The sequence below is a fragment of the Chaetodon trifascialis genome, chromosome 20 (genome assembly GCF_039877785.1).
Source record: "Chaetodon trifascialis isolate fChaTrf1 chromosome 20, fChaTrf1.hap1, whole genome shotgun sequence".
NCBI lineage: Eukaryota > Metazoa > Chordata > Actinopteri > Chaetodontiformes > Chaetodontidae > Chaetodon > Chaetodon trifascialis.
This window is the reverse complement of record NC_092075.1, coordinates 6,509,914-6,526,890: the sequence shown is the minus strand read 5'-3', so window position 1 is coordinate 6,526,890 and position 16,977 is coordinate 6,509,914. Positions and strand designations below refer to the sequence as shown.

The 16,977-nt window shown below is 44.7% G+C and overlaps 1 protein-coding gene across 2 annotated transcripts; it reads left to right on the top strand.

The window, feature by feature from the left end:
• The first annotated feature begins 2,193 nt into the window (after positions 1-2,193).
• On the top strand, positions 2,194-16,968 carry hnrpkl (heterogeneous nuclear ribonucleoprotein K, like). Of its 2 annotated transcripts, none has more exons than XM_070989044.1 (16): positions 2,194-2,328; positions 3,481-3,590; positions 4,313-4,410; positions 4,509-4,565; positions 5,421-5,464; positions 7,647-7,719; positions 9,046-9,159; positions 9,343-9,471; positions 9,709-10,016; positions 11,024-11,077; positions 11,337-11,373; positions 13,243-13,258; positions 14,255-14,287; positions 14,417-14,484; positions 14,602-14,771; positions 15,821-16,968. In XM_070989044.1, the coding sequence occupies exons 2-16, from the start codon at positions 3,530-3,532 to the stop codon at positions 15,849-15,851; spliced, it is 1,293 nt and encodes a 430-aa protein (XP_070845145.1). In that variant the 5' UTR covers positions 2,194-2,328; positions 3,481-3,529; the 3' UTR covers positions 15,852-16,968. The 2 variants fall into 2 exon arrangements, with proteins under 2 accessions (XP_070845145.1, XP_070845146.1); XM_070989045.1 differs by having other exon boundaries at positions 2,199-2,328; positions 3,484-3,590.
• The last annotated feature ends 9 nt before the right edge of the window (positions 16,969-16,977 follow it).

Genomic DNA, 16,977 nt, shown 5'->3' with positions numbered 1-16,977 from the left:
CTGAAGGAGCATCACAACACTACGAGAAAAGGGATGTTTAAAATAGATCGAGCATGGACCTCATTCAGGCTCCTGATTTGCAGTAAATGGGCAGTGAGGTGGTGACTCTAGCTGCTGATGTTGGATTAATAACTCACAGCCTTTTCATTTTAGGACTGGAAAATAAAAAAAAATGTGAATTTAGCTGCACTGAGAAAAGTAGATTGTGCATCTGCTTGTTTGTGCGTGCAAGTGAAGTCAGGATTGGTTGACTGAACTTCAGGTGATCAGCTCCAGTCCAAAGCTCCTGATGAATTGTGCTTTTTCTTTGGAAGATGAGGAAGTTACCTGTGAATTTACAGCATGAAAAAGATCTCATAATTTCATAAATCCCTACTTTGAAGTGAGGAACACGACCTTGAGCTTTGCCTTGCACCAGGAGCAGCCACATGTCAGACCAAGTGATCCTCCTCCTCTTGAACGTTTAGCTTGGTGCCACTTCTGCATCATCCATCGCTGCAGCTCCTCCATCTCCACTCCCACCTCCTCCTGAACCAGCTGGTGGCAGACTTGTCTTGAACCTTGCTTGCAACGATGCAGACGTGACACAACCTGCTGATGTTCATCCTGTACTATCCACTGTCTCTCAGTCTGTGGACTACCAACACTGTGCACACTATTTCACCCCTATGACACACAAACAATACTCCTGTTCCAGACACAACTTACTTTCACAAGTTTAAACTACGTTGAATGTTCCTTTATCAACATCTAGTGTGAATATCAGAAGGATGAAATGAACTTGATGGTTGGACAGGCTGAACTCTGAGCTGGCCATTTGGATTAAAGACTTCCAGATGCTTCAGTTGTTCACTGTCGTTGTTTTAGAGTTTCAACTTCACACATGACTGTTGAATGTGCACCCATGTGCACCATAAGGGTCACTGCTGAAGTGTGAAAATAAGTTCCTTTATCAGATTCTGATTTGCACAACTTCAGATAAAATGACCTCAAAGTTAAACATGCTACATACTGCAGGCAAGACCAGCAAATATAATTCTATATTGTTTTCAGAATCTTAAGTAGCGATAACTAAAAAATGTCTGCAGACACCTCAGCGACAATGCACTTTTTTTTTTGTTTCAGTGAATAATACATCATTGTTAAATAACTGTTCATTGAGACTGAAAACAAGGAGATGCCGTTGGTTACTCCTGTGTGCACGAACAGTCATTATTTCTTACGTATTAATGTGAATTTAGAAATGTTCACTCTCTCTCAGAAATGCTGCTGATAAATGCAATTGTTAAGTGCAGTGAAACTTTTATTTTTTATTCATAAGTTCTTGATTTCCTTTGGGCATTTATTCAGCTGATAGATTCTTATGTGATTTAAGAAAGGTCAAAAAATAGAGAAATAGTGGCTCTAAAAATTCCTAAAAACCCAAGGTGACGTCTTCAGATGTCTTGTTTTGTTAGACTAACAGTCTAACACCCAAAGATATTCATTTTACAGTGATATAAAACAGAGAAACGCTGCAAATCTTCACTCAGACCCTTACTGTAGGGTTAGGGCTAGGCTTAGTATTAAAGTGGGTTAGGGTTTCCCTCCATTAAAAATTAACAAATCACCGTCTACAACCAAAAAATCACTTAAATGATAATTCCATTGTCAAAAATAATTGAAATCATAAAAGGCGTATTTTCTGTCATCAGCTGACCAGTTAATCGGCTGATTATAACTGGTTATTCCCTGTAGCCCCTCCAAATTGTGGATGAGTAAATACCATTTCTTGCTTTTACAAGTTTATAAGCTGCAGGTTTTAGGACTGTCCAACAAGTCTAGTCACTTTTTTAGTTCGCATGGACGTCAAGCTATTCTCAAAATCAAGTTAGATTCGGGATAATATGTAGATTTGAATAGGACCCTCTGTGGGATTCAAAGGAACCCTGTAGATCCATCTATAATCTGACCTGACAGTCATATTCGCTCGCAGCAGTCACGCAGCAGTTGTTGGTGGGAGTGTCTGCCGTAGGAGGCGGGGTTGTCGGCACTCTGAGTGGAGGAGCCGCCTGCGAGCCTGAACTCGGGATGAAGACACCCGAAAGTCAAAGAGAGTTTGATACATTGTTCTGCGTGGCCATGCGGGTATATCCATTCCGTTAGGTGAATTTAATGTGCCTTAGCTCCGCCCGCTCGCGCTGATTTGAGATACGCAAGTAACAAACCCCCGTGCGAGTGTCGACGAACCGAGCTCCGCCGCTGTGTGTTCGCTCCATGCTGAAAACGTGCGAACGTCTCTGGGCGAGGAAACCGTGGACGACCGCAGTGAACGTGGTTTTGCTGCAGGTTTGTTTTCCAACTCTTAAATGTTGTTAAGCTCTCCAGCGTTGCGTCATTTCACCTGCTCGTTAGCTGCGGTTCATGTAACTAGGTTTCACCGCTGACATGTCAGGGGTAGCTGGAGTGCTCCGCCGTGCTCATGTTTTTGTCGCCCCTGGCTGTTGTACAGTCGCAACGTGTCCACCGTCGCTGGCAGACACGCCTCGCAGAACACCCAGAAATCAACTGGCTAGCTTAGCACAGCTGCTAGCTTAGCGAAGTCATGTCAACTTAACCTCAACGCCAAGAAGCTAGCTAACTTCTGTTTGCAGGCAGACAGACCCGGTGATAAACCCGTTTTCCCCTCGAGTGGAAAGAATTGCGCAGTTGAATTTATGTACAGTCTCCTCTAGTAGCTGCTTTGGATGTAGTCTGAGATAAAACGGGGAAAATGCTCGATATATAAGTTAACGGTACAGTACGTGACAGGGTTCACGACAAACGGCTAATTTGTTCTGATTGGCGCTAATGCAGCTGTGAACGTGCGCTGTCTGGAGACCCCTTCGTGCATGGGGGTAACGGTGTGTGCTCTTGAAAACCCACGGAAGATAAAACCTCCTAACTATGTAGGCGTTGACCAGCATCTCCCTGTAACTCAAAGGCCTCAGTACAGGAATGATGCTCGCAGAAGTCCAGCCTGCTTTGTGTAGTGATCAACTGGAGGCGGTGGGCAGTGCATGTAGGCGGGCTGTCTGCCCACAGCAGAGCCCATGCTGCCCAGTTACACGAAGGACACTTGTGTTTTTACATCCTGACTGAACTACTCAGACATCATTCACACCTGCAGGCTGTGTACTGCATTTCATTTGTCTTCATTAGGCCCACTTGCCCAAATGATCAACCACTGCCATCTACTTTTTTATAATTGTTTCAGTCATTTATCAACCAAAATTATCAAACATTCCTGATTTCCAAGTATTGCTGCTTCTCCTCATTTATATGGTGGTAAGCTGAATGCCTGTGGGTTTATTCTGTTTATTGGACAAAACAGGTGATGGACATAGTTCATGGGCCAAAATGACTGGTGGATTATAGTCGTTAGTTGCAGTCTTATTTTGAATATTTGAGCTTTGCGTGCACCATCGGTAGCCTGATTGTATCGTTTGCTGTCTCCTTCAGCAGATCCAGGGAGAGGAGCCTGTTTGCATTCCAGTGCAGGTGCAAGACAATGGAGGTGAAAATTGAAGAGCAGGATCACGACAACGCATTCAGCAACACCGACACTAATGGTGAGGTCGTGCACATCTTCGCTGTGGCCATTCATGGCCGTAATGTAAACTGCTTGAATGAAGTCAAGCACCAGGTAGAAAATGAACTGAGTCTGTGTGTAGATGTACTGGCTAATTAGTTCACTCGAGGGAGGAGGAGGGAAAAAAAACAAAAACTGAACATTTCTGGCTGGCACCGCATAGCATGTGGACATGTCAGATGGTTGAGGGATTCTCCTCTCCAAGATACTGCTGTTCTGTGGGCCCAGAGCAGATCTGCCCGTGTTTTAATCCAGGAAGGGTACATGGCGATGCTGGACGCAATCCAGGTTACAGTTGGCTGCTGAATGAAACCCGTTCTTGGGGTGGAACATCCTGTAGACCTAGCACTCGCCTTGCATTTATATTTTTGTCACTTAGATTAACCCTTCAGTGGCTGTGGCAAGTCATGATAATTTGCTTCCCTTTGGCATTTTTTTATCTAAACATTACGGCGGCAGAGTCCTAAATTTTAGCCGCCATGTGTTGCATTTTTATGTAAGATTATAGCAAGGTTTTATTTTTAGAGAAGTGTGATAATCCTGTAGAAGGAATCAAAGATTAGTTGTTTTTTTTTCTGCCATGCTGGGTTTCAAAGTGTGTGGCGTTAAAGTTATTACCCAGGTCGTCTGCTGTGACCGATGAAAACCTCGCACAGAATGAGCGCCTGGCTCAGATTTGGCCTGGATTGTCTTCCCTCGCAGGTAAACGCCCAGCCGAGGACATGGACGAGGAGCAGGCCTTCAAACGTTCTCGCAACACGGACGAGATGGTGGAGCTGCGTGTGCTGCTTCAGAGCAAAGTAAAGATCGACCCATTCAAACGGCGTTAGCGGTTGGGCCACTTTTTTCATACTGATGAAGGCGTTTTTTTGTTAAGAAACCCTCTTTCTCTTCGCAGAATGCCGGTGCTGTTATCGGAAAAGGTGGCAAGAACATAAAAGCCCTGCGCACAGACGTGAGTAAATGGACAAAATGCTGCTAACGTTTCTGCACGCGAGGAGAAAATTCATTTGGCTAATTCCCAATTTACGTTGAAAGGACCCGAAAACTAAATTCGAAGTAATTCAACCCCCCTGCTCATTGGATTCCCACAGAAACGGTCCAAGTTTCTCGCCGGCAGGTTTTAATCGTTTGACAAGAACTGACGTGTCAGAGATCACTTCTCTGTAACGATGAAACCAAGCTGGCTCACGTGCACAGAGAAGGACGGCCTTGTTAGACAGATCTGTCGGACTCTGTTTGCAGTCTGAGGTTCGACCTGATTCCAGTTGCCCTCACGGTGTTTGACCTTGAAGTGACAACAGGTGCCTGAAAGCCTGAGTGGATAGTTGTTTTTTTTTTCCAAGGGACGTAAACCTCTGTAGTGCTCCAGACTGTTTTTTTTATACTTGTCTTTGTCCAGGTTACACTTCCTGTTCTTCTTCACTCACCACAGTTTCAAGTCTCTCATTTCACTTTTGGGTCAAAGTTTAGCGTGTATTCAATTAAAAATGTATTCCTTCTCCCCCTCTTCCCTTCTCCTTTACTTTTTTGCTTTTATTTTTTGGCCACCTTCCTCCGTTGCCCATGTACTGGATCGACATGCCCCTCCTGCGTTGCCCACCTTGACGTTGGCCCAACCTCCGCCCGCCCCTGAACGCCCGCCCGCCCGCCCACCTGACACTCCCGGTTGGCCCCGCCCATAAACCGTGCCCCTCCTTAAACGGGCGCCTAACTTGACATCTTGTGATTGAATGCCCCCGCCCATTGCCAACCTCCTCCACCACAACCACCACCACAACCACCACCACCACCACCTCGGCCCATGCAGTACAATGCCAGTGTATCAGTCCCAGACAGCAGTGGCCCAGAGCGGTATGTCCCACCAGTTATTGCCTCACTGCCTGATTAGAACAGTGAAACACATGTCTTTGATAACCTGCCTTCTGTTTCATTTTAACATTTTTATACACGACAGTATACTCCCCCCTCCCCCAAACACCCCCCCTCCTCCACTTGTAAGAGACGTGTATTGTTCCCTTTGATTTTTCTGTCCATTAAAGCATCTCCATTGAGTTGGACTTTTCCTCATCACAGTTTATTGTCCATGCAGAGAATCACTGACAACCCACTACCAAGTAGTTGGTATTTTATGATTAGCACAGCTGTTGGAGGCTGTTTCCCTTGCTGTGATTAGGGCTGTGCGATACGACTAAAATCTCATATCCTGATGCTGATACACATCACGATGTAACACGTTTTCTGAAAATTCAGTGAATGATTTATTTTTAAACGATCTCATGGAAAGGCCTGTTTCTTATTATGCTTTGAATTACATACTCAACAAATAAAAGGTGCATATTTGATTATTTTTGTCTGTTTATACCTTCATTTAGCCATATAACAAAATAAAAAATATAATGTTTAAGGTATATAAAGCTAAGGGAAACACTTTTTAACTAGTCGCAAACAAAATAACCCAGTGTCATGAGTCTGGGGTTTGTTTTGAGCTCTCACCTGCCGACTCTTTCCTTACTTCTTGCGTCAGTAGTAAACAGGTTTGTGGTGTTTCACGGTTTTCTGGTCTGCACCAGACTTTTAAATCCGTGCGACAGAAGAAGCCCATCTTTTAGGTGCAAGCTCCTCTTTTTGTCTTGGCTGGACGCCGTTCTTCTCCCGTCCGAAATAAACCATTCACTCTCATCCATGTTTGCTTGCGTTGGAAAATTTCCAGCCAGTGTCCGTGCGTCGTCCCAATGATGAAAAATATTCTAACGATTGCCCACATTTCCCATAATGCCTTGTTCTTGAGTAGTTTGCTTTTATGTTCCCAAAAGCAAATGCTATGTCTTGTTAGTGTTTGGAACGTGTCTGCTCAGGTCGTGCTGGTTTATGCTGTTTGTGCCGGTTCATACTTTTAACCGTTAGTCAGGCGGCTGTTACATTTCTTCCTAACAGCATTTTTTTTTGCCACTGCGTTCCTGTTCCTTGTCTTGAATGTCGCTGACACCGTTGGGAGCTGCTAAATGAACGATGCATCATAATATGAAATGAAATATGTGGACGTTTTTCTACCGTCATATCGCACAGCCCTAGCTGTGATGTTTAATTTTACCATGTAACTTGTGGAAAGCAGACATCTTTTTCTCGCTCTGTCCTCTGTGGCCCACCTGGCCCCCTTACCTCCAACCTCCCCCTCTCCTCCACCCCCCCTTTCACCCCCCACTGTTTCCAGCATCACTGTCCATGATTTCTGAGAGCGCGCTGGCTCTTGTCCGGAGGCTCTGTCCCCCCACTCTTGTCACTCATTAATGCCGTCTCTTTATTTCATTGTGCTGCATCCCTTCTGTTAAATTCCTCTCAGGCCACATCAGACCAGATCTGCCTGCAAAACCTTTCATAACCCCCACAACCCCTCCACCCCCCTGCTCCTGTCCTGTGCCACAAAGTAGTTGGTAACCACTCACATTTCCTTCCCCACCTCAACCCCTCTGCTGTGTTACTCTTCTCTACTGCCCGCCTCGTCTCCTCCTCACCTCCGCCCCAAGCCCTCTCCTCTCCACCCCTCCCCTCCTCCCCAACCCCTGGTCACAATGAGAAGGTGTGCTGGTGGCGCAGTTGTCATGGCAAGCTTTTGTTTCAGTTTGTTATGTTCCTTTTCCCCAACTTGCTGGTGGTGGGATGGTAATAGAAGATCTCTCTCTCTCTTTCTCTCACACCCCTTCCCCCAACTCTGTGTGGCCAGTCTCACGTTAATTTGAGCCGTTCTGAAGCTGCCCATCCTCCCAAGGCTTGTCTTACTTTGAGAATAATATCAGATTGAGTGCATGTCAGCTGCCTGTTTAATCAGTGTAGTGTTGGGGAAAAGTTATCATTGTGCATATTGTGCAGCAGTCTTAATCTTTCCTTTCATAGTTTGAAACATTTTCGTAAGTTTGTCCGTGACTGTTTGCTGGACAGCTTCTCACGTACGTTTTTGTCAGGTTTTGCTTTGTGTTCTGCATTGTGTCCCCCTTGTAATGCCTTGCTTCCTTTCGGCCAAAATGGTCCCTAACAGGATCCTGAGTGTGAATGCCAGCATCGACACTATTGGAGAGATTCTGCTGAAAATCATACCTACTCTAGAGGAGGTGAGCCACCGTCTTGTTCATTTTGTCTACATGATCAGAGGGTGCTCCAAGATGGTCGATGATGTCGCCTTTTGAAATACGTCACTTGTTGGAATTGACCAAAGGGTTTATATAAATAGTATTTGGTCATGAATATGCCCAATTTCAAGTTCACGTTATAATGGAGTTCTGCACAAGCCTCAGAGGTATCTTGTGAAGCAGGAAAACACGGCGGCGTAATTCACATCCTGCCTTTGGTTTTGTGCTATTCCACTCATTGACAGTCGGTGGCAGTAATGTGCCGACAATGCGACAACCAAATGCAGTGAGGACGAAGAAGACAGCCAGCTCATAAACATGGGCGTGAAAAATACGAGAAATTTTTTCGTTTGAGTTCAAGAAAGTTCTGCACCTTTAAACCGCAATATTTCATGTGACAGGCCAGTGAGAGCCCGGTCTGTGCAGACCAACGCCTGCGCCGACTCCCATGTGATGTCAGCCTGTAGTAATATAGATCCATATGGAGCAGCTGGCACACACTGCTTCAGATGTGTCCAAACATCAAAGTGAAAGATTACACTTCTGTTGCTCCAGCTTTTGTGCGCCTCTAAAAGCACATTATGCATCTGACTTTGTTGACCTTGGATCTATTTTTCAAACAGCGCCTCGGTCATAACTGCCACCTTTGTCAAGCTCAGAGCCTTTGTCTGTCACTGAAGTGGGGATTCACTGTTATTGTTGAGGTTGTTGTTTTTTGGTGATTTTCTAACTGCTCAGTCGAATCTTGTTTTCTTTAATGAGCTCAGTCTTTGCTGTCGCTGCTCCTCTAAACAGTACAGTTTCCTGTTTTTGGCAAAAGCTGTGATGATTTATTGAGAGTTTCTCATGTCATAGAATAGTTTTTAGACCGATGCAGCAACAATTTGAGCGGCAATTATTCGCCGTCTTTTTAAGTTTCGTCAGTTGCTGCCTCTAAAATTTGCCCATGCATCTGATTTTACTATTTAATATTAGAGATGTGAGACTGAGCTAATCTGAAATGATACTCCTGGCCAGGTCTTCCTAAAACAAGACTGCAGCGATTCAAGCAGCTTGTGTCAGACAGTGTAGTGCTGATCTAAAAAAAGATTATGGGGATTGATAAATTCCAATATTATTATTTTTGTTTACATGTTTGTTTTCTTTTTCCTTATATATCCATATTATATTTGCATACAATCAGGTCGCCATCATTTTTTCTTGCATTGCCAACGTAGAATCTCTGAAGGCAGAAACGCTTTGTCAGTCAACAGTGGGAAGCGTTTCAGGCCCTCCTGACTTGACTGATCTCGCTTTGTGTTTCTGTAGTACCAGCATTACAGTGGGATTGATTTTGACAGTGAGCTTCGCCTGCTGATCCATCAGAGCTTGGCAGGGGGCATCATCGGGGTAAAAGGTGCCAAGATAAAGGAGCTGAGAGAGGTAGGACAGTCCATCATGCTCTGCACCAGCAGCTGGAGATGAATTAATGTCATCAGAATTAGTGTTGTTTCAGTCGCAATAATGACATCAGATACGTGTATGAAAGGAGTACTTTCTTTTTGCAGGTGAGTTTGGCAGATAGTCTGGATTTAAGACTGATATTTACATGTTTCTGTGTACCAGAACACCCAGACCACCATCAAGCTGTTCCAGGAGTGCTGTCCACACTCCACCGACAGAGTCGTCTTGGTGGGAGGAAAGCCAGAACGTGTCATTGAATGTATAAAAGTGATCCTGGAGCTGGTGTCAGAGGTGAGTTTACATCTCTGAGATCTCTTGAAAGCCTCAACACACTTTATACAGTCATGTGTTTCATCTCCTGCAGATGGAAGAATAGTTATTATAGTTTTGACAAGCTGATCTCCATCATTTTAATGTGATATATCATTTCTGAAAAGTCAACACTTGAGTTGCGTTTGTGTGTTTATCAGTAAATTCCAGCAGTTACTTCAGAACAGAGCCTGAAATCTTCTCTGTTTCTTTCCACAGGCACCAATCAAAGGTCGTGCTCAGCCTTATGACCCTAATTTCTACGACGAGACGTACGACTACGGCGGTTTCACCATGTTATTTGAGGAGAGAGGCAGACGACCCATCGGCGGCTTCCCCATTCGTGTGCGTGGGGGCTTTGAGCGCTTGCCCCCCGTTCGTGGCAACAGACCCTTGCCTCCATCCAGAAGAGACTACGACGACTTGAGCCCCCGCCGGGGTCCTCCACCACCGCTGAGCAGAGGTGGACGAGGGGGCAGCCGAGCGCGAAACCTTCCTCTTCCCCCGCCACCGCCGCCAAGAGGAGGGTGAGCAGGGCCCACTTACTGTGGGTGCTTTCACGCGTAACCAGTTTGGCTCGTTAAAACAAACTCTGGTGTATTTGCCCTCGTGGTTTCCTTTGTGTTGGCTGGTGTGGAAGCTGTCAATCTGGCGTGCGCTAAAGAACCAGACCGAGACTGAAGAGGGGGTCTCCTCCTGCTTCCCGTGCGGGCTCTGGTGCGGTTCACAGAGGAGGTCCAGTTGCCGTCTCCACCAGAGAGGCTCATAGTTATTTTTTCCTGAGCTCTTTGTGATGCCAGATAAATATTCTCAAAAGACGCGTGCATGCTTTGCCCCCTGTGGATCCATGTAGTGATGATGCTGCAGGATGGAGGCAGCCCACCCTGTCCAATCAGTGGGGTACCTGTTGGTCCATATAACTTCATGCTAACAGCACTTTGTTGGTTTGTAAAGATTCAGTGTGAAGATGATCTGAACCGAAGCTAAAAGGCAACAAAGTACAATGTTTTGCGTGTTCTGGACCAAAGAACCAAACTTTAGGTGTGATAGCAGCCTCATGATTGGAGCCATGCATTGAGCTGAGAGCAGATATGGGCTTGGGGAGGGGAGGAGTCGAGAAGGAGAGATGGAAGAGCACCGGAACAGCAGCCAGAAATCGTATCCAACACACAGCCGTTTCCTTTTCTTCCTTGTTTTTGGCTTGCATGCACATCCATTTTGGAAGGTATCACGTCATTTCCTGAGTCACTTCTTGCATGTGTTTTTGTGACAAAACGTAGCTTGGAGACAGTCTCGTCAGGCATTCCTCCTGCTGAAAGATCTTAAACGTGTGGCCGTCCCGTCAGCCATGTAGCCTGCAAACCACAACGACTTCAGGATTCATGATTATAAGACAGAAGGTTGTGTGTGAAGAGCACAGCGATGTGACAGCTTTGACAGTCCTGCAGTGAGACCAACACATTAAATACCCAATCGTTCAGATGCAGTTTGTTTCATTGTCCAACACTCTTTCCCTGTCTGTCATTGTTTGCAGGGGAGACAGGTTCTCACACAGCAGCTATCATGGCAGCATGGACGACAGACCAAGGTGAGTGCGGCATAGGTTTGTCATCAGGTTCATTCCTCTTCAAAGTGACAGATATTAGTGAAAGTTGCTCGGTGGCTGAGTGTCAAGCCATCGGCCCTGATTCAGAGTCTGGTCACAGGTCATCTGTAGAGCCTGCATGTCCTCTCACACTCACAGCTTTCTAAATACTAACCGAACAGCGCTGACCTGCTTGATACTGCGGTGTTAAGTGTCATCTGGAGTAGAGAAGCTATACTAACGTGTACCCTTTTGTCTGCAGTGACAGAAGAGGCAGAGGAGACCGCTATGACAGCATGGTGAGTGGCGTCCATGTTCACAGGTGCTGCTGCTCGCAGCGTCCTGGTTGTGTGTGGTGGGTGGATTATTTTTCAGATGGGGTGATTGGAATTCCTTTTTCTGAGTGTAGTACAAGCACGGAGGCACGGTCACCGCGCTGCTTTTTCACCGTGTACGCACACTGATGTAGGCCTGTTGTTGCCTGGCAACAGTTGTCTCCTTGGTTACCACGGAGCAGCTGAGTACGTGGTCCAGAGATCCACCAGGCTGGCACATGAAACCAAAGCAGTTCCCGGACAGGTTCCCTTCAGGTCTCGGCTGCGAGCGAACCGTTCGGATAAGAAGTCAAAGTGCATTTGATTGAATGAATACCAGCAGACGTCCGTCAATCGTCTGGATTTGAGGACAAACACGGTGCGCTTGAGGACAGCCTTAATATCAGACATGTGTCTCTCTTCTTGCTTAACAAAATGCAAATGAATTTCAGCAGCCTCGAGAGATGAAAAATGACTTGGACTCGATAAGAAGACAGCCTTAGATAACAAACAAAGCTTCTTATTACTCATCTGAAAGCTTCATGAATACAACATCTGGTTTACAGGATACGTTAATGGAAAAGGTTGCAAAGCAGAAATGTTTGTTTTTATTTATTGAAGCTATGACCTTGTTCTAATTGGGACTTCCCTTTTAGCAATTTGAATAGTCAGTGGCTTCATGGAGTTCATTACTTTGTATTTAAATGTCTCAAATATGAAGCGATGTCTATAAAAAAGGAATATCCCAGATTGTTCCTCAATCCTTTTACTTAAAAAAGGTCAAGCACTAAATAAGTTTTCATGCGCTGACCTAGTTTCTTCTAGTCGCCACCTGTGACTGCTTTAATGTAAAATAGTTCAGTGGCACGTTTTCCTTTTCCAACCTCTATCTTTGCATCGTTCATTTTTTTTTTTTTAATGCCATCTGCATCCCACCCCGTGTTGTTTTATCTTAGAATTGAAAAATCTGTTTGGAGCACCTGTTCTTCCCAACTCCAGACAAACCAGAAGTCTGAGAGCTGTGTGAACTCTAAAGTTAGAAAACCCCCTTTTGACCCCAGAACAACCCGCATGCTTCATGGCATCGCTTCAATCATATCACTTAGTTGCTGCAGTTTGTCAGCTGCACATTTCATGCTGCAGATCTGCAGTGACTTCTGCAGGTGGGTCGACACCAGCGCGCCTCTTGCCAGTAGGTCGTGCACGTTGGGCTCGAACTGCAGGTGTAAATGCAGACGCTCTCAGCTGCTCTGCATCGAGAGTGTGCATCCCTGTGGGAGTACGGTTGTGTGTCCACATGTCGGCTTTTTGGTACTTCAAGCTTTAAAGGTGCCATCGTCGCATGCTTGCCCTTACGTTATTGCTGAGCAGGTGAATCTTTGCTGTGATCATCCTGTTTTTTTTGTTTTTGAGTTAATACTTCCAGAAAAATATTGGCAAAACGCTCCTAATCTCAGGATGGTCCCAAAGTTCCTGCAGATTGTTTCAGTGGCCCGCAGGCCTCGGATTTCAAACCAATAATGTACCTTTCAGATAAAGTGGAATGGGATATTTGAAGCATGAATGTCACTGAAAATGTGCAGGGACTGCTTAATGCTGTGGATTCAGCTCAGACTCAGATCCTGGTGGAACATTTCCAGCACCTTGCTGAATCTGTGCCTCAGGTAATTCAGACTGTTCTGGATACAGAAATGATCCCACTCAGTGCGAGCCAGGTGGTCGGTAGCACAGTGTCGAACGGATCCTGAGTGTGTGCTGAAGTCTTTGAAAGGCTCTGATAGAATGCTTTCATTATTGTGCCATTAAAACAGTTTTATGTTCATCTTTTTTCTCCCAATCGTTCCTGAAATGCAGAGTGGAGGCGGATATGGTGAGTGTTGATATTTATGCAAATCCAGCACAGATTTACAGTTAGTTCATCAAGTGGAAATCATGGCTGTCTTTAACTTATTTTCATAGTTTCAGCTTTCACTGATTTTCAACATGTTGTGCAGGGGCAACCACACAGGCTGTCTTATCGGTTAGATCATATACTGCATGTCCACATTATTAGGTACACCTGCCATGACATGACTTCTATCTTTACAAACATCTGTAACTTTGCTTATCTTTGTTACTGAGGTCACAGTTTAAGGCGGTATTGTACAGGACTGCATTATGTTGAAAGGTGTTTTTTGTCCTACCTGTGTACATACATGAGGGGGCAGAGTGTTAGAAACACCAGTGAATGCAAAGCAGTCCAGTCCAGATCCACTGTGAACTCTGACCTCAGTGCTAAAACACATTTTAATTAACACCTCTCTACATTATAAGTACTTTAAAAGTCGACTTTATGGCAGAACAGTTGTATTAGACTTAACAAGTGTACCTAATAAAATGGACACTGAGTATATAAGCTATTTTAAAGCGAATAGAAAAGTAAAATGAATGATAAAAGTGTATCAGCTGGTTACTCCTTTTTGATTTCCTGCTTCAGGTCTGGCTTACTGTCCTCTGGCTGAACTCGTGGTTTTACTACTTAACGGCTGATAACACACATTTCATTGCATGCTGTCCTTCTTCTTCCGCATTACCTGTAATGCTCAGTTGTTTAAAACCTGTCTGGTTGCCTGCTCGCTGGCGTTGCTTGCCTGTTTAAAGTCTGTCGTAAAGCTGTCGCTCCAGGTTTCGACATGTGCCCACACCCCAGCAGTTACGTCAACAAATGGACGTTTCCTATTAAACAGCAAAGACATGACTTTAGAGCTCGTAGAGAGAAAATGGATTTTGTCTTGGGCATCTGCTGAGTTACTATCACACTATCTCTTGTCTTTGTCCCTGTGGTGTATTTTCATTTTTCACTTTCTTGTTTCCAATGTTTTCAAAGACAACAATTCTTCCTGGGAGCACTTTCAGTCTGGTGAGTGGGGATGGATTATTATTGTCCCAGTGTCTTGTTTCCTAACCTCAAGGGATCGTTTCCACTTGTTGCGTTGCTGTAGTTAAAGACAAATTGACCTAAAGTGTTCTTTCTCGCTTGCTTCTGGAGGTGGTCGAGGCTCATACAGCGATATTGGAGGCCCAGTCATCACAACACAAGTCACCATCCCGAAAGATGTGAGTAGGACGTCTTGTCACAAAAAAAAAAAAGTGACTCCTGCGGTGAAGAAACACAGAAAAGACAGTTCCCGCCTAAATCCATTTTCAGCTGGCCTCTGTGTGCTTGTCCTGCAGCTGGCTGGCTCCATCATCGGTAAGGGCGGCCAGAGGATCAAGCAGATCCGCCACGAGTCTGGGGCATCCATCAAGATTGATGAACCACTAGAGGGCTCTGAGGACCGCATCATCACCATCACAGGAACACAGGACCAGATCCAGAATGCCCAGTACCTGCTGCAGAACAGGCACGTGCTCCTCCGACTGCCCCAAAAACCTCCTGTCATTGAAGCAGCGCGGCTTCCTCTGAGGGCCTGTGTGCTCCTTTACTACTGCATCTTTTTTAGCTGCTGAGTCATAGTTTGCTTTCACTTCATTCTTCCCAAGGTTAACTTTTTCTCGCAGGTTAAAAACACATAATCTCAATACAAGCCCGATTCCCAAAATAAGCCAAGCTGGTGTAGTAACGTCCTCTAGCCAATCATGTGTTCACAGAGTGGTGAACGTCACTCCATCCTCACTTGAGCCTTTCCAGGATGCCCCTTTCATACCCAATCATGATCCTCTCACCTGTTACAGTGAACCCGTTCACCTGTGGAATGATCCAAACAGGTGTTTTTGGAGCGTCCCACATCTTTCCCAGTCTTTAGCTGCTCCTGTCCCAACTTGTTTGAGACATGTTGCTGCATCACATTCAGAATAAGCAGATATTTACGAAGCTGATGATGTCAAACATTAAATATTATGTTTTGTGCTGTTTTCAGTTTGGTTAATTTAAAAAAGGATTAGCAAGTTATCACATTCTGTTTCGTCTTTCCTTAGTTTTTGATCCGGAAGTTGACAAAAGATCAGTAACAAACACCTAAATGGTGCTGATGTTTTGGTAACTGAGTCCTCATTTAATTTCAGTAAACTTCTGTAACATTTTACTAGAAATAGCGGAAAAATGACACTGAAATCTATTTAGCCGCCTTAGATAAAGCTAATTTTGCACATTATGCCAGAGCATGAGGGTGCTGAGCCTTATTTTTCCTAACAGCAGTATTTCATCTTAAAGAGCTTTTCAGCTCACAGACACTTCCTTTTTCTCCGCATCACTAAATGGCTAAGCCGCTCAGCGCTCGCATTGCTTCTCGCAGACGTCATTTATTTTCAGCCTTGACCTTGGCACACTTCTTATTACTTACAATTGTGCTCCACATGAAAAGTGCCTTAACAGCATCCAGCATTAACAGCTGACGCTCGTGTTCAGGTAAACATTTTTAATGTCCTTACGTTCATCTGTCTCTAATTTCAGCGTGCGGCAGTTCTCCGGTCGGTTCTTCTGAGGAGAAGGAAGTGAAGAAGAAGATTGAAGCCATGCTGCCATACTGTTTGCTCCTTCTATTCAGAGCCTACATTCCTCCGCTTTGGGTAGATGTGCCCCCCTCCCCTCACTGTCACACACCATGACATCTATCTATAAATGGCAAAAAAATCTTAAGCTGTCAAAACAGCGAACGAGGATTCAACAACATGTTTCTGTGCTGGTGTAATTATTTTTTAGGAGATTCTTGTGCCGTCATTGGAGTAAACTCATCTGTGTGATGACTTTTGGTGTTGTGAGCTGCCCCCCCCCCCTCCCCCCCCCGGTTCAGTACAGCATGCAGAATGTAATCTTTTTGTAAGGAACTTTAATTTGTTTTCTTTTTTTGTTTTTCCCCTCAGATGTTTAAGCACACTCTTCAAATGAAGATGCATGGTCTTGGAACAGTTAACGAACCTTTTAAATAAACTTTAATTTGTACGCAACATCCAACATCCGTTTCCACTTCAAATGAAGTGCTTTTACGATCGGCTTTAATGGAGTAGTTTGACATTTCGGGAAATACGCTTGTTGGTGTGTGGTGGAGAGTTACAGCGAGATGAGAGTATCTGCACCAGAGCCAGAGAGTGGTCTCAGTCTTCTGGTCTCACTGGCGAACAGTTAACTCTTTAATAAGCATATTTGTCAAATGTCATTCTTTTGCTTTAAGGTGGGCGAAATGTGCCGGTGTGATAAGGCAGAACGAAAAACTTAATTATCTTTGTTTTTCATTGAAAGACGAGGAGCTGTAAAAAGCGTGTGTGTATATATTTACATAGAAACAGTAATTTCATGAGTGCTTTGAAGGATACTTTCTACTTTGTTGAAAGCAGACGGTGCCTCATACAGGTTTGGTAATCCTCTCTGTTCCCATCTTTACTTCTTTGGTTTCTGCCACTCACTGTGTTGGACTCGTAATGTAATATCTGACCTGTTAACAGATCCTTTCTTTATTGCAAGTGTTTCTAATTTTGCCAGCATTTTTTTTTTAAAGATGCTGGTGGATGTGAGGAGTCCATGAGTGGTGTTTTCTGTCTGCATCTCTGTGTCTTGTATTAGTACCTGCAGGTGTTGAGTAAATAAAGTCTGTTGCCACAGTTCACAGTGTG

Excerpts from the sequence above, each read along its gene's own strand:
- hnrpkl (XM_070989044.1), top strand. The coding sequence starts at position 3,530 with ATGGAGGTGAAAATTGAAGAGCAGGATCACGACAACGCATTCAGCAAC. Across the intron at positions 4,411-4,508 it reads GTGTGCTGCTTCAGAGCAAA|AATGCCGGTGCTGTTATCGG; the intron begins GTAAAGATCGAC and ends TTCTCTTCGCAG. Across the intron at positions 14,485-14,601 it reads AAGTCACCATCCCGAAAGAT|CTGGCTGGCTCCATCATCGG; the intron begins GTGAGTAGGACG and ends CTTGTCCTGCAG.